The sequence below is a fragment of the Anopheles moucheti genome, chromosome 3 (genome assembly GCF_943734755.1).
Source record: "Anopheles moucheti chromosome 3, idAnoMoucSN_F20_07, whole genome shotgun sequence".
Classification (NCBI taxonomy): domain Eukaryota; kingdom Metazoa; phylum Arthropoda; class Insecta; order Diptera; family Culicidae; genus Anopheles; species Anopheles moucheti.
In genome coordinates this window covers 68,205,873-68,231,594 of record NC_069141.1, presented here as the reverse complement: position 1 = coordinate 68,231,594, position 25,722 = coordinate 68,205,873, and the positions used below count along the sequence as shown (strand labels likewise).

The 25,722-nt window shown below is 46.2% G+C and overlaps 1 protein-coding gene across 1 annotated transcript; it reads left to right on the top strand.

Moving 5' to 3' along the window:
- Positions 1–19,270: 19,270 nt before the first annotated feature.
- Positions 19,271–25,537, top strand: LOC128301012 (rhythmically expressed gene 5 protein). The gene is made up of 3 exons (XM_053037303.1): positions 19,271–20,024; positions 21,569–21,749; positions 22,842–25,537. The coding sequence occupies exons 1-3, from the start codon at positions 19,908–19,910 to the stop codon at positions 23,519–23,521; spliced, it is 978 nt and encodes a 325-aa protein (XP_052893263.1). The 5' UTR covers positions 19,271–19,907; the 3' UTR covers positions 23,522–25,537.
- The last annotated feature ends 185 nt before the right edge of the window (positions 25,538–25,722 follow it).

Genomic DNA, 25,722 nt, shown 5'->3' with positions numbered 1-25,722 from the left:
TGTTGCTTCATCTGCTCACCGTACCTAAACCACCTCGGTCAAACGCCTGTTGACAGCAAAGATTGACCATCATTACCATATATCTTTTGAATATGTAGTCAAGCTTCTTCTGCAAGGTCATACCCGGCATGTTGGTCTTTTTTTAAAAAAAACCATCTATTGTTACTGTTGTTGGGTGGAAATTTCCATTCGAAAAGTGAGTTATGTTTTGCGCCTTACCAGCCTGGCCATTTTGTTTACAACTTTTACCGTTCGGATTTACTACGCATCGAGCGGAATCCCCGGAAGTCGCTAACCTCCATGGCACCTCCTAAGTGCTTTAGGAAGTTCCACCCTCGAAGGTGTGTGGTGATGGATGAAGATGATCTTGAACTTCACATTGGCCGCATATATCATCTCGCAAAGGAAAATAAAATAATGATCACGTTTATCAAAAAGGGCTGGCAGCACTGACGGGGGTTGATCGAGTCTTAAGATCGGCTAAAAGGCTCTCTTCACTGTGGGTAATTATACGTAATGGTGTTCACAAACCAAACGCTACTGTTAGGAAGTGTGTGTATGATTAAAAGCGCTTCACGCTGCTCGAACGTCCATCTGCACCAAAACAATCCGCCATACTGACGCCGGCGTGCCGGCATACTTATCGATTGTCGCCCAATGCCGTCTGCTGTCTGCCATTCCAGCGAGGGGTAGCGTCTGCTGCACGGGCTACTATAAAAATCCTAAACGAATTTATTAGCCAGATTAAGGAAGGAGAAGAACGGCGAAAATATCTCCTTTCAGTCACTATTAAAAACTATTCGGCATTTGCATAAATATTTGTACAAATTCGTTTTTGCTCAGACGCCGTCGTTCGGACTGTCCTGCACGCCGGCTTGCACGCTTTTCTTACACTGAACGGACCAGCTGCGATCTCTCTTTCAATTTAACGGGCGAGGGTTGGGGTATTTTTTTTTATTTCTAGGCGGATAGAAAATCTTCCGTCCGGATTCTGGCGCGGACTGAACTGGACGCGTCCGATCGATCGGCTCGGTAGTGTGCGGATTGATGGCGGATCAGTGCCGAAACGCTAGTGACGTAGGTATGCAGACCGGTTGGCACCAGGTTGGCATTCTTCGGCATTGTGTACGAAAGGCACGCGCGCTATCATTTTCAACGCCCTGCTCCGTTAGCTGGCTAGCCATTTCGAATACATTTCTGTACATCCGCCCGTAAGCCCTCGGTTTTTATTTCGGGGGAAGATTTGTTGATGTTGTTGCTTTGTTTGTGGTCCTCCGTGCGGCCTCGTTAGCTTGCGGGTTGTGCAAAAACATCTCTCTGAAGGCCGCGTCGATTTGAGGAGGTCGATTTAGCGTAAATCAATCGACGTCGGGTGCGTTTGGTGTGGTGCCTCCTCCAACGCGCCTCCCAAAAAAAAAAACCCGGAGCTAGTTCGACCTGGTTAAGGTTGATGGGCCGGCAGCATATTACCTCTGCTTTTCACCGTTGCTGTTGATGTGATATCATCTCGCGGCGGGAATAAAACGTTTGATTTTTGCCTACATCAAAGAGAATCATAAAATTGGAATAAAGTTACTTAAAAAAAAAAGCGAACAAAAATAAGAAGCTTTTAACCACCGCGTCTGGAGACGAGCGCATGATCAAAGTGCGATCGGGAGATATTTCGTGGCGGTCCGTTTTTTTTTTTTGAGGTGGACCTGGTCCCGGTGCTACCCAACATCTGAGCAGTGGGCGTTAAAGCTGGAAGGTGCGATCCCCTGCTACCGGGTGTCCCGATCGATTGTTCGGGGGATCAAGTTTATTGCAGCACGGTTGATATAATGCAACGAAAACCCATCGTTAACTGGTGGAAGCTAATACGAGCGTTGGTTTATGCTGGACCGGATCTTATACCACGCAGTGGGAAGCATGGAACGGGATCCATAACAAAGAGAGAGAGAGAGAGAGGAAAAAACGGATAATTTCGAATGGTATTCCCGCGTTGTACGGGGGAGATGATTCGGGATGGCATGTAAGCATTAAGCAGCACCTACTGTGGACACACCGATTTGAGTATCAATAAAAGTGGTATCGTTTCACGGAGCACCTAAATGCGTGAATTGCTCGCCGGTCTTCGAGAAGTTCGAGATGTTTACATTCACACCCGACCAACTCTTCAGCCCACGCGTGAATTGGATTTTATTTATTGATACCAGCGACAGTTCTGGAATGTTTTATGTGGCTTTAAGTCAACGAACTTCAGGGAGTTAGCAGGCAGTGTGTGTGTGTTCGTGTTTTCATAATTAAAACACTGTTCGGCATACAGTGTAGCTACAATGTAGACCGAATTGACGGTGCGCTTTCAGTAAGTCGCAACACCATTAGGAACGTCCCGTGCTGCATTGTCATTGTCCTTCTGCTTGCCGAACGCCAAGCGATCGGAAGGTGACCACCGTCATCAGATTGATTGATAATTTCCTCCCAACGCTCAGTGCGGCCCTAATGCCCGAAGGTTGACCAATTATGTTCATTAACGCTGTAATCTTCCAATTCTTACAGTGATTGTGGTTCTTCTGACTGGATGTCCATGGGCTTTCTGTGATGTGCTCCGTGAGGTGGTTTTCCGAAGGGTTTACGAAGCTCAACCTTCAAGACGACAGGTATAGTGGACGCTGGAACGCAACAATAGCAGTGCACATTGAATATCTTCTAACGCAATAGGGCCACGGTTCTGAGCATTGTTTAGAGGCAACCACCCCTTGGTGGGGTGGTAGTTTGCTTCTCGAAAACAAATGAGTGAATTGCCCGATATCGTGTCGATGTCAGGCATTTTTCTCTACGCTTATCTTTTCATAAATGACGCAGAAACTACGCAGTGTTGGAGGAATCAATTGTGCCGATTGCATTTGCAGATCTACCAGCAGATAGGGGGAGGCGCATTTGTTAAGGGAACATCGTTTGTAACATTGCCATTTATGAGTTGCCGCTTCCGGGTGGTAGAATGCTTGCCTCGACCGCATGCTGCTGGCTTCGCGTCGATCCAAGATACGGCCAGGCTGGTGAGCTGATGAGGAATAATTCAAACATTAATTACCAACCTACCGGGCGCTAGATGTTTGCCGATTATTGTTGCACCGGGCAAAAGTTCTCGCCGGTTTAGCACGGAGAACCAGGAAGACATTATTCGACATCTGAACGGCAATCTTGCAGCTTGAACAACGGGGTTGGGGTAGTGGCGTAGAAGGGGAGGATAGGGGGTGATTAGGAAAATCTTCTGCTATGTGGAGGAGTTGTGATGCAGTTGGCAGTTGTTAGAAATGGTCGGGCTACTTCGCACCGCACAGTTACAATCCAACCCATGTCGCATTCGCTCAACAATGATTGATGTTGATGACGTGGAGATAGTAGCTGCCTTTTTACGAAAACAACAGTACGGCCTTTCATTAGAAATCAATTTGAATACGACGCATTTGGGATGCCTCTATGACTTTTTAGCAGCACACGCAAGCGAAGATTTAACGTTCCAGATTGTGTGCCTTGTGTGTTTGGTTGCGAACATTGCAAAGAGACACAGGCGAAAACACAGAAACAGAAAGAGGCAAAAACAAAAAATGGATTGCCCTCGAGCAAAGAATGTGCTGGAACTTGTGTGCTGTGGGAACCACGCCAGCGTTTTCGCTGGGTCCCATTTATTTTCGGGAGTCTATTTTTAGCACGGCCGGGTCCTGCTTGCATCCTTGCCTTTCCAAACGACATTCCACCAAAATGGAATGGCAACGTGTTAACCGCAAACAACGCAAGGGATGCGACCCGCTGGACGATTACTAAACACACACACACACACACTTGCGCGTATGGAAAACAAGTTTCGTCGGAGTGCAGTTTCGAAAATGCGCAAAAAGGCTTATGCAGTGGTAATGAAATTCTTCTCCCTTGGTTGCGTTTATTTATCAGGCGTTACCCGTGGGTTTTTGGAAACAGGTTTCCATTTTTTCGGTGCACATGGGGGATGGGTTATAACAAATCGTAACAACCGTTCCCGCTGGAATGCTGCTGGAAGGAAAGGGAACTGCTGGCAAGCGTAAACAGGCCCCGAAACAGGGGACGGTCGCCACAGGAAATGGCGTCGTAGACGAGCTATTTTTAGCACAACCGTTTGCCTTTACCTTAGCGTTCGATCCTCCTCCAGACAGCGGAACAGCCACGATCACGGAAATCGTGCCGGTTTGTTATTTTCTTCTTCCCCCCCCCCCCCCGCCCTCCTCCGGATGCCTGTTACTTTGGTGGCTCCTTTTATGGCTTGGAGGGATTTTGTGGCGTGAAATGATTTTTCCATCCCAAAACAAAGTTAAAGCGAAACGCGCAAGCGAAGGCAAAGGGAATAAAAGCATGCAAACGGGAGGTTCGTCGCCGGTGGATCGCACAAGTCTTTCCGTCTTTTCTCGCTAACAGATCATCTCCTTTTGCAGGGCAGGGATTGTTCGTATCTTTTTCACATTCTTAATGACTTTTTTTTTTGTTACAAGAATTCGTTCGAAATCGCATCACCGATGGCGAGTGGGTCAGTCCGTTCTGCTTTAAGCTGTAATTTTATAATTTTGGCTACGTGCTACGAGGAGGATGCAGTTTTTCAGGCTGCTCGAGAATAAATTGGCAACAACAAAAACCGCCCCCCCCCCCCCCCCTTACGAATTGGGGCGAATGAACCGGATGTTCGAAAGGAACCTTTCAGATGGGGAGAGGAAAATGATTTCAGTTTAAAAAAAAAATAATGAAATTCTTGATTGAAGAAGTAACCGGCATACAAGTGTTGAATTAATAAGAGTTTATTTTAATGAATCAGCAATGCTTACGCGTGAAGACAAACGGAAGCAGAGGATGAATGTTATTTATACGTTCTTAGCACCGCTGCACGGTTCACATGTGGATGGAATTAATCCTTTTTTTCGGGTGACATTCGTCTTGGGGACGATCCGCACCAAGTGGACATTCGATAGTTGGCAAACGGGGCATGATTTCAGGAAGCGACAAGCCTGAAAATCTGATGAAAATATTGCACTTGGTTGTGTGTAATGAGCATAGTAAATTTTAGTCCCGGCGTGGGATTACGCTGGATTCGGAGGCTGAATATGGAAATCCCTTATTCTCCGAAGGGGGAAAGATGACTATCAACAGCACTACCGGAAGAAGGCTATCAGTTACACAACCGTTCCGTGACGATCGTTCTTGTGCCGGACAGCGGATGGACGAATGGACATCTGAAACATTGTGAACGAATTGCAACGCCACATCTAACTCTGTTTGTTTACAAATACGTGCGCTGTATTTATTTTGCGGATAAACAAATGCCGATGAGACGATGACGACCGAAAACATTCAGCAACGAACGGGGTAAAAGGCAACATGAAGTAAATAAATAAACATGCGAATAGCGCAAAAAAAAGGCTCCTTAACTCTATCCAGAGCACTCACCCCGGGATCCGGTACGACCTTGGTTGGCCATTGGCTGGAAGCTTCTCGACGCCCGATGTTCGATTTAATTTATGATTTCCCTCTCTCAACACCCCTTGCCCTCCTCGCTCCACAACGCCACCGGATCCTGATCTCGGGTGTTTCGAAGCGTCCATAAGTGAACCGTTTGGCGCATTCCACCTAAAGCTCCGGATTGCACCGGTGTCGGAAGAAAGCAGCTGCCACGCAAAAAAAAAACACGATCCTTCTCCAGAAGGTGTAAACAGAAATAATAAAGCCCGAAAGCAAAAAAAAAAATCGGATCACCCCTCACCCCCCCCGGTTCAGGTTCAATGACGACGTAAGAAAACAACAACAACCAAAAAAAAAATGCCCCCATCGTCGATCGAAACGAGTCCAAATAGCAGAACAGTTTCAACAAAACAACAACAAAAAAACAGTGCTTGAATTTGTAATTTGTTTTGCCGCGCGCGCGCGCGTTCCACATGGCGCACGGAAAAGAGTGTGAAGAATGTTTCAACTCCGATTTGAGCCGGAAAAGGGAGAGGGGAGGTGGCATCTAGGTGCGAAAGAAAGCAAGCAAAGCGAAAGAACGCAGCGGGACGACGACGAGGTTGACAAAAGCCAAATAAACATAACCGGTACAAGGACGCCAGCGAAGCGTCCGGTATGCCGTCGTCGTCTGGTTGCGTCTCGTTGGCGCCAAGAAATTTATAACATTCCCCAAAATTAACGTTATTAATACAATACGGCTACACCCGGCGAGAGTGGACCCGGGCTGTGTTTTTTTTTTGGGGAATGGTAAGCGACAGGAAGTCGCAAAAATTGGCTAGGCGTCATCATCGCCGTCGCGACGTTTTGTCCGCGGCAAGCAACGGGTATCGTTATCGGGGTGGTGTGCGGTGGTGAATGCCCACAAATGCCGGCTCGGTCCGGTTTGGGGCGGTTTTCGGAGATTGAACTTTGTTTTCAAAATCGTATTTAGCGCGCAAGCTGTGTGCGTACGGTGCGCACGTGTGCGCATTTTGTTTTTCCTCGCGCGCAGGGTCAGCGTTATCAAAGCTATTTTGGTCGGACGGATCGGAAGCGAAACCGGTTCCACCCGGGTGTGCTGGGAGGATGTGCTTTTTTGGGGGGCAGAAGTGTGCCGCGATCGGAGAAAAAATCGCCTCCCATCTGGAAGAGGGTTGAGCAAGTGCGCCCGGCCATTAGAATTATAGATGTGATCGCATTTGGGCATCACCCTTTTCCGAAACGATGCCGAATTTAAAAGATTGGTCGCTGCCCCGCTGTGAAGGTTCGTCGCTTGCAGTCACCATGGGCATTCAAGTCTATTGTAACGAAAGACTTCAACGCCGTCGGTGCCGTCGACGGTGGGTGGTGGGCGCTTGGAAAACCCCTTTCCCCCCTGTCCCCGTGCGTTACTGTTTTGATGTTTTGTGCGGCTTTGTTTACGAAACAACAGGCCAAAGCAGAAGGGAAACCGAAACATTTGATAACCTTTTTCTCCGTTTGTTTTTCTTTTTTTGTGGGCACCCCAGCTGGGAGGCGTACGTCGATGGGTCGCAAAGGAATTTGCGTCTTTTCTTGCATGCTGTTTGCTATGTGGGGTGGGGTTTTCCCCCAATTTATGCGCGACGTTTTGTTGAATGTCAACTGTGCCAAAATGCTGCGCAAAACTGTCCGATGCAAAACAAATCCTTCCTGTTGTAGGGTGGCGCTAGTGCACCAATAAGGGGGTTGTTATGTAAAGCGACGAAGATGGTTCCTTTGCTTATGTGAACACACACACACACACCTTTTGTGCTGTGGAAATGCATCAGCTTGCCACATCAGATGAAGGTGACGAATCTGCCATTAATGATTGCTCTGCCTGCTATTAATCACGTGACCCACGCAGAGCGGGAAACCGATGCATTAGATAATAGAAATGGGGGCTAAAATTTACATGCGGTAGCATCACACTAGCAGCAACGTTTATCTAATTAGTTGCGTCGTTGTTGCCGATGTTGCCGAAGTGGTGTTACGGTTAGAGAGAGTTGCTTTTTTGTGATTATTTTGCATGTTTCTACACATTTATTTTGGCAGTATTTTTATGAAGCAGTGTTTTTTATGAAGATTTTTCATTAAAATTTCTTTCCCCCTACCACAGGGTTGTCGATCGGTCATTATGTAAGGGTGTGAGGTTCTTAACCTTCAGCTTCTGAAGGTAAGTTTGCTCACTTAAAGCTCGATAGAAATCATCGCTCCACGAGCACTATCAGCAACTGCCCTCGATCAGCCCCGGGTGCGTGTTACCATTGAAGCTCGCGTTACACTCGCCGGGAGAGCACGGGAATGCCAGCACGGGTGTATTGTGTGCAAATGAAGCATCATCAATCTGGGGCCCCCAACCCGGGGCCCGATGGTCCGGTAGCGTATCGGGTCTGCCCTGTTTTGCAAACGCCGACCGCGGGAAACCGAGTGGGAAAACACGGTCGTATGATGTTAGCTGGAAGAGACAGACGCGGCTATTCCCAGCGCTGGTCTTGCTGTTGGGTTGGCGGTGGCAGTGGCCACCGCTTGTTTCGCTGTTGCAGCAATGCACCCTGTCGGGCAGCCGGCTTTCGTCCAATACCACACCGCAACCCGATGTGTGTACATAGTGTTTCGATTCAATTAGCGATCGGCGGTTACGGCGAATCCGTTGGCAATCTCGTTGGCCCAAATTCCCTGGCTGGGTTGGGAGCGCTGGGTGTGTGTTGCGCCCTCGTGGGCGCTCGTAGCATAAACCGCATGCTACCACACTACTGAAACGACGCGTATAAACGATGCCCAGTGATCTTCAGGTGGTGGTTCGTTGATGAGCACCGAGCGTCCAATGCGAAATGCGCTGCGCTCGATAAACTGTGGCCCGGTATATGAAAGCTGCTACAAAAAATAAAAAGAAAAACAAAGAGCAAACGCTTGAATGGAAAAACATTTTTATGGACGATTTTGTGCAACATTGTTGAACCTTGGGCGCACGAAGGTGTTTGTTTTGCTTGAGATCGTTCTTTTTTTCCCTAATGTTTGCGCTGCAGCTCGGGCCGGCTACTTGCAAAATGTGCCCGCTGGAAGGTGTTTCATCTGTACCATTGTTGTTTGCGCGAGCCGTCGACAGGACAGGTGCAAATGGATCACTTGCCGGCGCTCAGTTCGGTAGCAGTCGCACCGATTCTGATTGTTCCATGATACATAATTCAGTTGCTTATCGGTTTGAGGATGGTTTTCCCATTAAAGCATTAATTGAGGGGTTTGAAACTGTGTCATTTCTGAGGTTTATTGACGTTGTATTTTTTAAGTTCACAAGCTCAACTTGAAGGATTCGGAATTGGATTAAACTTTTGCAACAGCTTTTTTACCCCTGGACTGTGCTGGTTCATAAAGATCGTTTTGCAGTAGATTTCGCACTCCGTTTACCATAACTTGATCGATACATCGCTTATCTTAAATCTTATTTATCATCCGCTTCATCTTCGCAACCTTCAAACCGAAGGGGAAAACGATTTTTTTTTAATCGATTAGTCGATGTGTCATCCACACCGGCACGGTGAGCTTACCGAACACGGCCACGGGCAAGTTGCACGACCCGGGGCATGTCCCGGTCATGTCGCATAGAATCCGGTCGTCCATGAACTGTTCGTTGTCGCGGTTGCATCGGTTCGGTGCATGGGTTTCTGTGTCTGCGATCGACACATTTATCATGCTCGTGCCAACGCCTGCCCATCGTTCGGTTTGTGAGAGAGACAACCTTTTCGCACCGGATGCCGTGCGTCTGTGCGCGAAGGTAAACTTGGTCCCTCCGCTGACGGCGGGGGTTGAAGCATCCGACGATGATCCTCGCGATCGTACGCCGAACGGTTTGAAATCGGCAGGAAGGCTGCGGATTATCGGTGATTGGTTCAAGTGCGTTTCGCCCGCAGGTCGCACTGGAGAAGCATCTTCGTTTTTATGCCATGCCAGCTGCCACTGTTCCACCGGGGTGGAACTCGTTGTCATTGAACGCTGGCCCCGCAATGCATCGTGTCCCTTCGGGTCGGGGACTTCCGGAACAAAAGCCTGCGGTGATGGGTTAAAGGTAAGTTGCGTGAGTGTGCGTGAGTTTTTTTTTGGATCAGAAAAATAGTTTTTTAATTTGCAGGGAGTGTCAGACACGAAGCAAAAAAAAAAAAGCAAACTCCTGGTTCATGTGTGGAAAATTTAATGAAGATTAATGATGATACTGCAGCGAGTGTACCCCAGTGCCCGAACGTGTACAACTTTAAGCATTCGTATTACGATATTACGTGAGCACTCAATTAGGGAACACGCTGTGGATCATACCGAAGCATCTTGTGACGCGCGCGCTACATAATACCCATTGTCGGTAGTATGGTTGGGTGTTTCATCGATTCTTGCCTAATAAGGCATCTATCAGGAAGCGATGAAGCGCAACACCTCGAATTAATCGGCAGCAATCGGTTCTGGCGGGTTCGGGATGGGGTTTGACGCAAATCTACCGCAGCGAAACCGCATTTCGATCGATTCATCGTGTTTTAGATTTGACGGCGTCTTGCGACAGCCGGAGTGATTGATTTAGATGCTCGCCCCATTGTTGCTGGGTCGGTTTTGTTCATAAAACCGCTATTGAGTGGTATGGGGGGGGGGGGGGGGGGGGGGGGTTTATTGTGATGAAGATGGAATCTTCCCGCTGGTTGACGTTCGATATGATGCTTCCCTTCATGACTATGTTAGGCAAGAGATGAGCTTGACGCACTTGTTCTTTGTTACACGCATTTTGGCAATTTTAATGCTACGATTTACGACATTCGATGTGGAACTACACGTTCATAAGCAAGTGATTAGTTTTTTTTTTCAAGGTGCGCCCAGTCTAATGAGCGTAGTTTCCGTAACGCTGCGTTGATTAATGGTCATTTGACAGAAACGTTCAACAGCTCCGTCTTGGAGGGATTTGTTTCCGCAAGCATCCGGCCACCCAAGTTCAAGGCAGTCGGAAATGGGCCAGCTTGTTTATGACTGCGTCCACACCGGCTGCATAAAACTGCCGACCGATATACCGTTCAGTAACGCAAACCACCTTCACCTGCGTCGGGGGGTTGGCACAGAATTTCGTACACCTCCAGCCAAAAGTAATCCTTTTAGGAGTGCTGCCACGGTCATGGCTGTGCGAGCGGTGACCGGCAGTAAAATATGTATCATCACGTTCACGAGACAACGGCATTTCAGCCAACCGGGAGGGGGAGGGAGCATTCCGACGGATACAGTAACGCTTTTGCCACCAGACAGTCCATGGTCAAGGGTAAATATTTTTCCCGAAACCCAACTGTCAACAGGTTGGCCGCAAGCGATATTTTTTCATCATTACGGTGCGTGCCTTTGACGGGGGGAATTGCTTGCTGTCGCTCTTTCTTTCTCCTTTTTATAACCCCCCCTTTATCACTTTACCTTTTAAGCTGACGTGTTGCTCGACCGATTATCCGATGGTGCGTTTTATCAGCGCAAATCAAGTTTGGCAAATGAAAGAACGTTCGAGATGATCAGCCCGCTTGGTCACAAACAGAAACGAAAACAAACCAAGCAACCAAGCCCGCGACTCTCGAAAACTTCCAAAACGTAAACAAGCACATTTTCTTTACACACAAACAGTTTTAGTTATTTTATTTCGCACTCTTTATATTCTTCCCATCCTCGTATTGATTGTGTACGAAACGGTAGATCGAGTGGCCTTTAGAAGGTTATTTGTTTCGCCTTTGTATTTGTAAGTTTTTCTTGTTATGTTTCCCCTTCCTTCCTCCCCCCTCCCCCCCCCCACAACATTATCCGCTTGATGGTTGCTTATTTTGGTGTTGCTGTTACGCTTTTACCATACCGCATGTTGGATGGCGCTCGCTCGAAAAGCACAAATAAACATATTCCTTTTTATGGCTAAACCGGCGCCACGACCGTCGACAGCGATCGGCATCAAATTTTACTTTGTCTCCTTTTTAATTTTGTTTATGTTTTGTTGTTTTCGATGCCATTTACCAGCCTTCCAGACCGGGAGCGCACGGTGCCTGTTGCCCGCAATCGGGCAATTCCCGGTCCATCTGTTGCCATCGATCGATGCTCGATCGATCGATTAATGACGCGTAGTCGGGGTATTTTTTGGCTCCACACTCGTATAAGCCTGGCATTAGAATGTTCCAGAAAAGGATGGATTAGCGGGATGGATGTTTTCACTCGGCACGCCAGAAGCAACAAAAGACTTGCGCGCTACGCACGCGACGAACCTTGTGCGAAAATCGGTAGCAATCCGCGCTAGATCCGCGTTCCGATCGTATAACCATACAGACATTTGTTTACCAATGGTATGACGTTCGTTCTCGCATGTTTCATGTTTTCCTGCCTGAAGCACGGCATTTTTGCCAGCTGCCGGAGCATAGAGCCGTGGGGTCGTATTAATAGCAAAGCGCATTCGCGCACATCCTCTTCAGATGCCGATCGGCATCGGTGGTGCCGGGCGATGATGATGATCTTCACGATGATACTGGCGACAGCGCAGACATTTGTGGCTTGCCGACTGGCTGGCGTCAGTTTTACTGATTTGCATAATTTTTATAACATCCCACCCCGGGATTGAGGTTGGGTGGGGGTTGGGAAGGAAAACGAGCGCGAAAAAACAAAACATAGCTTTTTTGGATCTAACAGCAGATGATAAAAAGCACAACCAACCAACAGGCGCACATCGAAATTCGAACTATCGGACGCGGTGATCAAGCGATGGAAAAACCGGACCGTACCACACATCCGTCGCGCCGGGTTTCAGCGGCTCCAGGATGGCGCCGTCCACGGTACCGCTATCGTTTTGGCGACGCGTCACGGCAGATAAGAAATGATAATGATGTGCTATGTTGTGTATGCGTGTGTGTCTTTTTTTATTTCACAATTTCCGCACCACAAGCCACCCATTCTGATCGCGTGCACCTTGTGGCACTATTCGAGCAGATAGCTGTAACACCATGCGGTGCAGTGTGCCGTCTGTTTTGTTGTTTTCAGGTTCGTCAAATGTCAGCAAATGTGCGAAAATGTTGTTTGTTTGTTGGATGGGAAGCAGAGACGCTTGTTTTTAATTTGGCTATTAAGAAAAACAAGCTATTAAAATAAATACAATTAAATCATGCAACTAGTCTGCATATGGATTTTAATATGTTTTTATAATTAAATTTTAAATAAATTATATATTACAATTATAATGACATAAATTTGTTGCAAAAAGTGTAGAAAAAGGAATACTTAAAAAACATCGATACACTTAGGACGAATTAGAAAATAAAAATCCACTAAAACCACGCTTCGATCACTTTGTTAGCACCTTTAATACCACGAGCAACAAAAGACTTGCATGCTACGCACGCGACGAACCTAGATCCGCTTCTGAAACGAAAATTTCCTCAATCTCAAAATTTGGTTCAATTTGTCTGTTCTTTTTCACGAATGTGACTTATATTTCTATATGCCAGAAGAAATGACATCATCAACCAACCCAACCAAGTGCATCCAACGGACGGTCGATAGACGAAAAAAAAAACAACGTAGATAGCGTTCCAAAGCAGTGGGAGCACTTTTTGTTTTGTTCGGATCAGATTTTTTTATCTTACGTCGTCTAATCCTCTTCTTCTGGTTCGGGAAAAATAAATTAAAACCATGCCCCCGAAACCGTGTACGCGTACGATGAAATGCGAACTGCCAACTACAGCCATTTCGAGGCGTCCGGTCACTTGATCTCGCATCGCGCAGCGCCAAATTCCCGAATGGTAAATGTTACTCCCGTACTAGTGCGGGGTGAAAACCCAAAAAAAAAAAATGCCGAAAAAAAAATAAACGTTCGCGCTTCTCACCATACCATTTGTTCTGTTTCACTTAATGATCGGTCACGTTTGAGCAGAAGCTTTAGTCAAAAAAAAAAACAGCGTGAAGGAGAGGCGAATTACTATAATGACCATTCCGAAAATGTATCGGTCGAGTGTTCAACTGAAGACGCCTCTTCTATTCTTTTCCCACCCCCCCCTTTCCGACCGACAAAAAAAGTTCCCGCAAAAGAGATTGCTAAGAGGTGCTCGAGCGCTAAAAGCAAGCGCAAAGTCCAAATTAAATAGCAAACGGAAAGCTAATCCTCTTGAATGTTGCGGAGCTAAAAGGCAAATTCGGGGTGAGTTTGAATGATGTGTGCCGTAGCCCTTTCAGACATACACACACATAGGCGGATCAGAAACGAAAATGATAAACACAGTCGACCTTCGGCTCACCTGAAGCATTAAGGGTCACCCGTTCCCAGCGAACAGATTGGACGCTGATAGCGAACCATCAAACAATCGGCGAAGCAAGAAAAAAAAAGGGTTTTTATGCACGCTGAAGATGAAATCGTCATGGCGGATCTAGAGTTCTAGTTCCGGGAGCAAGCGGTTCAAACGGTTCGCGTCTTTCTTAATTCCATCATCGCTCCATCATGTTTATTTAATTTGTTTCATTATTTCGCACCCACCCGGCGATTGTGGCCGCTGTTAGCCGTGAATTAGCGTGACGAAGATTGGTTTTTGTTTATTCTAGAGCAATCGTTAGTGTGGCAGTGTTCGACTGCAACCAAAAAAGGATACGCCAGGCACAAAGCCTGCCATACGCGCCGAGAAGAGCTTCAGCCAATTGAGTGCCATCAATAAGCAATTGATGTATCGGTTTTGACACATTAAGCTCAGGCGCGGGCTGACGCGACCATTCTGCGCGGTTTGCTGACGAATCGCGTAACCGGTGCCACCTCCATTGACCTTTTATGGTGTATGTGGTTGCAACCCACGTGGATCGGTGCTTCCCGGTGTGTGTGTGCGTTTCTAAACCCGATGAACGATGTATCCCTCCGTTCTGATTGACACACAACCCCATGCGGTGAACAGCCACTTAACAACGTCATCGATGATCGTACAATTTGTTTGTTACGCACGATCGCACCAGGGACAAGGTAAAAGCAACAGTTACCGATGTTGATACTCAAATATATCCCTGACGCAGTGTGAATTCTTTCGATGCGCCCGAAGAGGGTTTGTTTTTGCGTCACACCGCAACCGGGGGGAGCTTTGCAGTAGATCGTCAAAAGAGGATCATTTGTTGCGAACAAAAGTGCCGGATGAATCATCGGGAACTGAAATAGTTGTGATGCGAGCGTGTGCCGTATATGGTCGGATGAAGCCGTCGGTCGTTTGTTTACAAGCGATGCTACAATGGATTAACCGTGCTTAATGGTTGGTTTTTACCAAGGCGTTTGATGTTGTGCTTTGAAATAAAAGAAAGGAATTCGCAGTGGACACGACATTATGGATAAGAATGATTGGGTTTTTTTCCCTGGTGACGTAGGTCTTCTGGGCTTCCTCAATTTTTGAATCCTCCAATATTAGGCTTCTGGAAAAGCAAAGGGTATGTGTGGAAGGACAATGGCAGACTCCTTCCAGATTCAACAATGACGACCTCTGGGACCTGTACGGTGATCTCACTGTCGTAACTGTCGAGACTCGCAAGTGCTTCCGATAGGTTGGTCACGTCATGCGAATGACACCGGACGACCTAGCCCGTAAAATCCTTTTAAGGTCGTCCACATGGACAGAGGTAGGTTCAAACTGAGATGGAGTGATGACGTTGATGTGTCCACAAGAAAGACTTAAATAATGAATTGACAGACGAAGGGCGTTCGACCGTGAACGATTTAGAGGACTCCTCAGTTTGACAGGAAAAGCCCGCGAAGCGCCTGATAAGTAAATAAGTAGGAAAAGATTTGTTAAATCATGTCTGAAATTCTGGTAACTTTGCGTTGAATATCACAGTACTGAGATGGTTTTGTATTCTACCACTTCGAATAGATTGAAGAAATGAGATGGAAATTGAAGAAGTTATCGATATGAACGGAAAATCCTCTGTAAGCTGGTGTAAATCAGTGCCTGTCACTGTACAAAGGGCATGTAAACCAATAGAACAAATTAGAGCACTTTGAGGGTTTGGAAGTTTGTAACCAATTGTCAGCATCGTGTTAATCGATGATTGTGTGGTTAGTTAAAAGAGATAAGAAAAGAATCATATTCCATGGGGTAGGAATTGTATATTTGCCGATGAGTCGATGAGTTACGGAATGCCGCTAATAGAGTGAGACATTCTAATCGTAGAGGTGTGTTTGGTACCTTTTTGCTGAAGATTGGTCATTCCCACCGTTTTTTCTTTTTTTAATTCCACATTCGAGCGATGATCTAACAGAGCAAAGAGTGTATTTTTGCATCGTGTGGCGCTAAACAAGAGAAAATTAAAGAAAAAAAGGTACACCACCATCTCAGAAACGCGCAAAACAATACAGCATGGACGGCTGTTTAGCGTGCCCAGCGTACCGTGATAAGAACATTATTTTTAGCAAACTGAGTTGGTTTTTGTGCTTCAAAAGTCATATCAATCCTAAGACCCTCGATACTGTACACCTGTATATGACACCGATTCTACGTAATGCAATCAGCATGTTAAAAGTTCACTAAAGAGCTTCATGTTTATTTTGGTACGGTACAAAAAAACAATTGAAATCCTATCACCTGGAGTGCAGTTTGTGCATTTAGACCAAAAAAAAATTGGTGCATTTAAACGTAAGCATTAAAGCGTGCTTGTCTGAGGGATAATTCGAAGAGTTAATGAATGCAGGTGGCTGAGTGTGTTTCGAAGAGCCGGCATTTTTTTTTGTTTGGTTTTTGCATTCTCCCCATGCTGGACGGTTCGGGGCCGTACGGAGCAGCCATTACGTGTTAATGGGTCGATTTGGTACGGACCTTCTGTGTCAGCCGTCAGCCTCATATCAAATCATGTTTGCACCGGGGGGTGGTTGGCAGACCGAATATCGTTTAGTTTTCGTTTAGTTGTTACGCGATGGATGGACGGGGGTTCGTTTTTTCGGCGGGTGAACTGTACGGGCTCGTAGCCATTTTAGTTCAATTGAGGCAGAAAGCAGCAGCGAAAAAAAAAATGTCTGCTACAAGGTTTCAGCGGTTTTCGGTTTTTGTGGTGTTGAAATTTCTTTTATCGAGCCATGCAACAATTGCGCGACAGTACGTGCCCGAAACGATGAATGAAACCAAATTTGTTGCAATTTTGTTGGGTGACGAGAAAACATTCTATTAATTCCTTTAGATATGTAATGAGAACATTGTATCAATATTATAATAACAAGCGATTTAAACAACAATCAACATTTCCATATAAATTTGTAAATAATAAACAACCTTTCTTATGAACTGATGGTGCGAAATAAACGATGATGTTATCCGTAATCAAATGTGAAAAAATCTGCGATCACTTTAGTGAATTAATTCAATTTCCATTTTTGCAACGATCCCCAACGATTGGCTTGTTCTTTGTGATTGAAATAAAAGAAAAAATCTCTTACAAGCTCTTGTTTTTGTATGAGTTTGCGATCGTTCGATCATCGCTTCTTCGGCCAACCTTTCGAACGAGCATTGCGCGTGGGTAGTCCAATTAACATTCCTAGCCGAAGAAGCAGCCACAGAACGGTGCAAACACGGCTACAATAAATCTCCACCGGCAGATCATCCTGGTGTGCAAATCTGACGGCCAATCATAGCCATAAAGTTAATGCTGCCGTGCCGTATAGCGGGAGAAAAGTAAGTTGAGCTAAATCAAATTCAGCTGTAAATCTACATACACGCGTGTTGTCACCTTCGCAATTAAACCTCTGTAGCTGGTCCGGCAGCTTCCAGAATGAGTTTAACGAGGGAGCAGCTCGTGTGCGAATGAAGTCATAAAAGAATGATGCTTTGTGGCCACTATTCCGCAGCGATCGCTAGTTATGAAGCAGTTAATTCTTAATTCCCACCGATATCTGCCGGCAAAGAGATTTTCCACTCCTTTGATTTATCGCTGAGCTCACTGGTTTTTATTGATGTCAACCTTTAACCCTCGCAACATCACTTAAAGCTGACAAGTGCACAACACAATCGTTGGGGGGGGCAGGACTGTCTTTTATTACATCCGCTACCGCTTCACCGTGTGCGCTTGAAATCAAATGAACCACTACACTTAAATCTAAAGCAAACACCGCACATAAAATGATTTGACAATGAGCAGCGCGCAATTTTCGGTCGCCCGTTCTGAGGGTGGTCCGGACCGGGTTTGGTCGACTGGAAGCCGTGGTGTGCAAATGGAATGCTTGTTGTGTTGTGTGTTTTTTTGGAACAGTAAGTGCGATAGGAATGCGTGCCGGAATACGTGCAAAGTGGCGCGTACACGAGTGTACTCAACATTAAATAAAGATCGCTCAAGATCGCGGTGGGGGATCCTGCGCTTGGTTGCTGGCGAAACTTTAGCTGGACGTGAAACGTTTGATATCATCGTTTCATAATTGAGTCATTTCGGTTGACCGAAGGCAAGTGCTGACAGTGCGGCCGGCTGTCGTTTGCATTCCTGTGTGAATATGTTTCGCCCGAAGTGGGGGGCGGCGATAGCAAAATATGCAGCAAAAAAAAAAGATGGAACAAACCGAAATTTCGAAAACAAAACAAACAAATACTGATGCGATCTTGTTTGGTTCGAGCGAAAACAAGGCATCCGTTTTTAGCGAATGTAAACAAAGCCCACGCGGGGTTTTTTTTGTTGCATTGCAATGTAGTCGCATGAAACAGCATGAAAAAAGGGTGGATTTAATAATAAATAAATAATAATATTATTTCTATATATAATAATAATAATATATATAATATTATTTCGTGCCACAGCAATACACAGCTATACAGCTGAGTGTGCATACTAATACCAACATGGAGGTATTCTAACCGTGAGGGGTGATAAAAAAATATTTACCATTTAAAAATAACGTCTGGCGCACGGGGCCCGGCATTGCGGTGTTCCACTTTTCCTTGCAGCATCCTCACTACCGGATTCCGTTGTTACGGTCGGAATAGTTTCGTAAAATTAGCAAGAAAACGTCAACAGGCAAATATCGCGAGCAGAAGGTCCGCACGGAGAGAATCCGCCAAACAAAAAAGGCTTTGAATAATTTTAGCTTCCAAACAGCAAAACAACAAAAACAAAAATAAAAACACAGCGACACGAAAGAATTTGGCGAGAAGAAATTCAAGATAAAGCTGTACAAACAAGGGTACGAACAAAAATAACGCACGTAGCTTTGCACGCTGGCAAATGGTACAGAGAAAAAAAAGACACACACACACAAATCAACAACAACAACATGCAGATAAAAATATAAACGAAACGTTTGGGCTGCAGATGAAAAACACGATCACCAAAAACCTTAGAAGCCAGATGATAAACAAACGGAAGAGAAATAAATGATAAACAAGCGGGAAAAAGGCTTACGCGGGGTGATGGGGTGGGTGTATGCGGGATGGTAGGGTGGTGAGACCCATCCCAGCCACTGAAAGGGTAGGCCCGATGAGGGATGATGGAAAAGAAGACGATCAGAGTGATCGGTTGTTTTCCAAAAGAGCACAACAACGAGATCCGCGACAGAGCGAGACAGAGTGGTGCAGTGCTACACGCAAACACGCGAAAAGGACAGTGTTACCCTCCCCCCAGGAGGGTTGATTTGAGAGACCCGCACGAAAGCTTTGCGATTCGGCTGGCGTCGGTCTGTCGGTATATGACGTCATGATGTACGAAGCAACGCGCGGTATATAAAGTGAAGGCCGCCCGAGGGAGCGCGTTTAATTCGTTTCGAAAACCTCTGCGGTGTAGACCGTGCCGTGCATTTGCCAACAGCATCCAGTGTCTTAGACAAACGGGAGAGAACATAATAATTGAAGGAAAAAAAAATAATTAAACAAAAGTAACGTTTGGTGAAAAAATAATTATTAAACTATTAAAATATTGGCCGGTGTAGCTAAAGAACGAATGTGAAACATTATTGAAGCGAACAGTGCGAACAGTGAAACACAGTAACCCGAGTGCAGAGTGAGTGTAAGGTGAGAACAGCGTTCGTGTATCTGCCGGAAGGAAAGTACTCGCGGTGGGTAATAAAATATAGAAGAAACAACACAGAAACCCAAAACGAAACAATTAAATGTGCGCAAGTGGTTAGGCAGCGAGGGGCGAAATAAGTACACGACGATCGAACGTGAGAAATAGTGTGGTTGCGCAGTGTCGGATAGAGAGGACCCGGCCAAACGAATCGCATAGGCCGGAAGCAAACCCAGTGACTAGTGGAGTGACTAGTTCCGTGTGGAAACATAACAACAACGAAAAAAAAATTAAATGCGCACGTAAGCAACGAACCTCCCCACAGTGTGAGGCTTCAAAAGGCAGGGGTTCCGTATCGAATCGGGGGAATTCTGGTGCAATAATAAAAAAGGGTTTGACGTTTTTGGAAAAGCCTCTCAGCAAAAGCAACAACAAAAAAAAAAAACAAAATGGCACACGGAAGGAAGTTAAGCATTAGTGCGGCGGTAATGGTGGTGTCGAGTCTGGTGACGGTTTGTTCCGGATCGGCCATACCGATGTGGGAGTTTCTCAGTCGTGGCGAAAAGGTAAGTGTTGATGTAGGTTTAGATGTACTAGTAAGCTAATCATGGAATAGAGAATTAAAAGGAATAGTGCCAGTAGACTTTTAGTAACAAAGAACACACAAAATGAGTGATTTTTCGGATGAAAGTGCATTCGTTCCTTGACATTATACGACCTCAGACATATTGAACATTCCCAAACCTTCACAATAGTATGCCAGATGATCTCGTTCAATAGTTCATTATCAAAAAAGGTGCTTCTGTAGCTTAATTAGCATACCCGTTCTGATACGAAGGACTTCGAAATCGGCCTCGTAAATGAATTTACATCGGCTTCGGTTGTCATGGCGCCCTCCAGCAGAACCCTTACACCCTTGTTGTCCATCACTATTGCTGAGGAGGTGAGAAATCGTTCATCGATAAAGGTCGGTTCTGCGGGTCATCTTCCCGCTTTCGTGTGTACACGTTCGGTTGCGACGGTTGGCTTAGGCGTGGGGTGAAAACTCGTCCGACGGGTTCGCCCGCCTGGACGTTGTGGCCACCGACGGGCCCTAGGTCAGGGAGTGAACAGAAACCGGATTCTCCCTCCGGGACCGTTTTGTTGGATGTGTGCCAGTGTCAAGGCAAGTCAAGGCCAACCTTTTTCGTTGATGTGGCTGGGTCAGCGTAGGAAAATAGAGTACACGGACGGTTACGGTTTTCTATTGCTCCCGGACCAACAAATTCCCGTGCTGGCGTGACGCACTTGACGTTGTATCCTTTGACGTCAGTTTTCGTTTTTGACCAGCATGTGAGCTCATCCAGTGTAGAAATCGTGTGACGCAGCCACTCGTTTTGTGCTTTGTGCTAGTGTGCGCGCAGTCGTTTGTAGCTGTTGCAACGCGATTGCAATCAATTACGGAGAAGTTTCTAGCGTGCCGGCACGGCTAAGGCCGCCCGTTTGCCTTCGAGAAGCTGGGAATATTCTTCCCTATTTGTTTGACGGTCAATAGGGGGGGAGATCATTGAGTGCTAACCGAATGGAGGTCATATAAAGTTGCTTTCAGTTACATCGCTTGAGCAGAAATATTATTTTTCCAATATTTATACATTAAAATGAACAAAATTCTCTTATTTTTGGCCGGCAACGTTTCAAACATTAAAGAGTTCAAGCACCTGCACTAAGGCTTTCTTTTGTGTGTGTGCTTTCCAAAACCCACCCTTCTGTGACCCTTTGTGGCGTGCCTTGCTGCTAAAATTCATTAGTGTGCCGCCCTGCTCAGCCACCCAATTTGTGGCGTGAAGTATGCCATTCCAAACATCGTACCTTCGTCACGCACCACGTACAATCTGTACCGTTTTTGTTGTTGCCCGTTACTATGATGTTGATGTTGTGCACCAGCGACTTGTTGGATAGACACGCTGTTTACTAACCCACCCCGGGCGGGCGGGCAATACCAGCCGGCATTTACCATCATCACACATTCCACCCGTGCCCGTGATTGTGGTGCTTTCACTTTTCGGTTATCTTTTTTTTCTTATTAACTCATTTCTTTCTTTTAACCTTTTTTTTTGTTTTGCATGGATAGATGTCACATCTGTACACGATGTTCGCCAAGCAGGTGTCGAGCTACTGCAAAAGTTCGCAAGATATGCCGACCAACATGTGCAAGCGGAACCTGCTGATGTACGGCATCAACAAGCTGCAGGATATGAACGAGTCGCACCTCGACTCGATGGACCCGTACCAGCGTGGCGCTACTGATATAAGTAAGTGTTGGTTGGTTCGAAATTCGGGCATTTAGTACGCAGAAAAAGGCAGGACACTATCGTGGACCTTTACCACGCAAAATCTTGGAACGTGATCGTGGACTTAAACAAAAACATTTTTACCATCGAAACCACGCGTGTGCGCGGTCGCTTGTGACTTCCGTGCGGTGTGTAAAGTGCAGAGCGGAAATGTAAATTAATTGCTGTCTTTATTGTGATACTGAGGCACTCGGCTGTAGCTGGGTACATTTACGAACACGTACAGTGTGTCTAGAAAGCACCCAGAGACACACACGAACTCCTTTATCATGTGTATTATCAGCTAAAATGCATCTAGCAGCTGTAAAAGCTAAATTTGTCCATTAGAACAAATAACTGATATTATTTACGGCCGTCGTGACTGCGCCCGAACCGTCGGAACCGTCAGATGCGGTGTAGCTTAATGCTTTTGATCATGGCCTACGATCTAGCCTTGATCGGAAGGCATTGGATCGTACTACGGTGGGTACTACGACAATGTATGAAGATCGTAACAAGTGCCTCTTGATTGTGAAGCCATCCCCATTGGACGGAAGTATCGTACGTACTACGAAGTTCAACTCGTACCCGTACAAGCTGTGCGGCACGCCGTAGAGGATCGTGCCGTTTGATTGACAGACGGGGTAACCTTCTGAGACCTCGAGCGGATGCTTCGATAACTGCTACGAGGAGGAGCAGGAAGCAAACAATATCCATAAAGGTGACGCAAGCGCGCCTGGGATGATCGTGATCTTCGGTCGTAGGAGTATCACGTGATCGACGATCGAGAAGATGCTGATTTATGATGGAGAAAAACAGAATTACAAAAAAAAAAAACACACCCGCCGAGAACTCGCAAGTTCACTGTAAAGTCCACGGTCTGTTTCCTCGAGTTCAGTGCTGCTGTTGATGGTGGAGCGCAAAAAAAAAAATCAAACGACAACTCGTGTTGCGGTCAAGGCAATACACACAGAATGTCGTGCGGTCGTTTGTTTTGTTTGTTTTGTTTGTTGCACAAATCTAATCTGATCCCTTTCTGCTCTGTTTTCGTTTCTGCCCCGCCTTATCCAACAGTTTGGGACGCCATGATGGACGGTCACACGAAGAACGGCAAAAAGAAGACCCAAACGACGGCCGCTCCTGCCTACATCATGAGCGAACAGTTCGAGCACAATCCGCTCTTCGACGATCCGGCACCGATGGCGGATGGTGTGCGCAAGAGCGGTGGCAGCATCAGCAAGTACGGCATGGACTACGACTACGGTAATGGGCCGACCGGGCAGGAGATGCACTACTCCGAGCCGCAGAACCATCTGCCACAGGAAGCGTCCACCAATGTCGACTACAGCTATCAGTACGAGCCGGCCGCATCGACACACTTCAACAATCTCGCACCGTACGAGCAGACGAGCAACTATCTGACCGGTCCGATGGTGGTGCGCCTGCGCCCGGACGGTACACCGGTGGAGGAGGACAAGGTGCAGGCGGCACCGGTCGCACCCAAGGACGACGACATCAAGGAGATGACGCTCGGCAAGGAGAAGATGCCGAGCTTCCAGCAGATCTACGACAGTCTCAAGCAGAACGAGGACCATCATCTGCCGTCGACGGTCGCCCCGGCCACCACCACCACCACCACGACGGTCGCCCCAACGACGGTTGCACCCACACAGCAAGTGTTTGCCTACGTTCAGCGTCTGCCCAACTACCTCCGGTCGTACCGTACCGCCTACCGGGTGTACAACGCGCACTAAGCCTGGGTGGTGCTGCACCGGTGGCTGGCATCGAAAGCTGAATGTGATTTTAATTAATTAACTCAACCTAAAACCGACCGAAACCAACGAACAGACGCGGACCGAGCACACAGGACACCTCACAACACACACACACACACTCATACACATAGAGACATATACACAAACAGATACAGGACGCATATTCGCAACTAACACTAACCGGTTCGTTTGTGCTTTTTTTTTTGCTGAGCAGAGATAACAGAAAACAATATACACAAAAAAAATCTTCAAACGGATAGATCGCACCCTGCAATATGGCTCGCCGAGCATCCCACCGAGCTGGATAGCGTTGTTTTAGCCACAAATTTGCACAAAAACACACCGGCTCGTGTGGGATGGTTCGGTTGCAGGCAGGTTACAGACAAACAAAACAAACAAAACAAACAAACGCAAAAAACGATCAGTGAACAGTACGGAACGTCTGGCTGCTAGACATTCTTAAGCAAATTATATACCGTGGGCAGGTTTGTCGGTGGTTGGAAATTCTTTCACGATCACGGAAACGCGATCGGCAAAGCCGGGAAGCTGCGGCGGCAACTGCGATCAGTGCCGGGTGGGTTTCGAGCTGATCGAGAGTTGGCTGAGCCATTTGCTTTTCGGAAGCTTTTCCACCCGAAACCGTGCGTTAGGAGTCAGCCAAGAGAGAATGAGAGAGAGAGGAAAAAAAAAGAGAGAGAGACATCATGCAAAAACGATCATTGAATGCGCACGCTGGGGATTTGGACATTCATTTTCGAGCGCTTTTAACATATTTATATTGAAAAAAGAAAACAACCCATCGTCATTCATGCGCGGGGAGCACATCTCATTCGTTTCGTATTAGTTTCGTTTTTTTTTCTCTTCTTCAAAACGGTGTAAAAATGTTGAACGGTATGAAATCCACGATATATTGTGCTGTGACAAGGTGGCAGGCCGGACACAAAACAAAAGAATACGATAGAGCGAAGCGTGCGGTACGTATATGTTATACTAGCTCGGTCGATATGGATTAATTTTATTATTATTTTTATTGGATACTTTTAAGAGAGGGAGAGAGAGAGAGAGAGCGTCCGTGTGGAAGGGTACGTTAAATTATTTCTCAATATATTTATGTGTGTATTGCGCATAGCATGCGGAGGGAGGGAGTTTATGCGCGGGACCAAGTGGGAAAGTAGAGAAACATGCGTGTGGAAGTGTGGAAAAAAAAGAAGAAAAATCAAAACAAAAAAAAAAAGGAAATTACTCTTTTTATAAACAGCATGGGTGGTAACAAAAAATGGAGGGAGGGCGCAATTATACACAAACAAATTTTAAACGATTTTGGATGAAATAGAAACACACAATTTGCATCCCGCAACCGTTAAGCAGATGCACGTTGGATGCGTATATTCCACCCAAAATTGAACGGTATTCCAAATAATTTGGAGCAAATTTTTTAAACAAAACCTTAATGTTAGTGATTGGATAAATAGCATCCTGCTAGGGGATGACGATCGTTAAGGCGTTTCTCGTAGGAAAGGATGGCAGGTGCGAGTGGGTGTGTGCAAAATGGGAAATGTTAGGCTGTAATAAGAAGTAGACGAGGCGGTGAAACATAAAAATGGTAACACATTTTCTCAATCGATTTAGAAGACGGTACGGAGCAACAGGCGGCGTACATTACTAGTGGTAAGCTACTGTGAGCTACAGCGCGTTTAGCAGTTAAAGGATCTGTCCAGCGATGATTGAATCAAATAATTGTGATGTCTTATGGGTTAGGGATGTTTGTGCCAGGGATCTCCCCGCACCTACGTACGGTAGATGGCGGATCCCCGGAAACAGTGAACAAGGAGTGAAGCATTATGTAAAGCAAACAGCAGACATGCTTCAGATGGTACATCTGTTTGAAGATACGTGTGATCAATTTTGTTGACGAATGTCGAACTCCAAAGGAATTACTACGCATGATGTGTGTTTTGAGATGTATTTCAAAATGCCAAGTGAAATAAAATGAATCAAAACGATAACCCCTTTCGTGTGCATGTCATTTCTTTTTTGCTGGTGCAATGTTGGAAAGAAAATCGATTCCCTAATCGGGGTTTGGGAAGCAATATGGAGCATCAGACATTAGCACTTCAGCGCTAGCCTTGAACCACATTCATGGCCTATTTAACGGTCCGTAATGTGTCAAGACATGTGCG

What these genes read in the sequence shown, in the direction of transcription:
- LOC128301012 (XM_053037303.1), top strand. Translation starts at nt 19,908, where the DNA reads ATGGCACACGGAAGGAAGTTAAGCATTAGTGCGGCGGTAATGGTGGTG. An exon ending in TTCTCAGTCGTGGCGAAAAG is followed by an intron (nt 20,025 to 21,568) that starts GTAAGTGTTGAT and finishes TTGCATGGATAG; the next exon opens with ATGTCACATCTGTACACGAT. An exon ending in GCGTGGCGCTACTGATATAA is followed by an intron (nt 21,750 to 22,841) that starts GTAAGTGTTGGT and finishes CTTATCCAACAG; the next exon opens with TTTGGGACGCCATGATGGAC.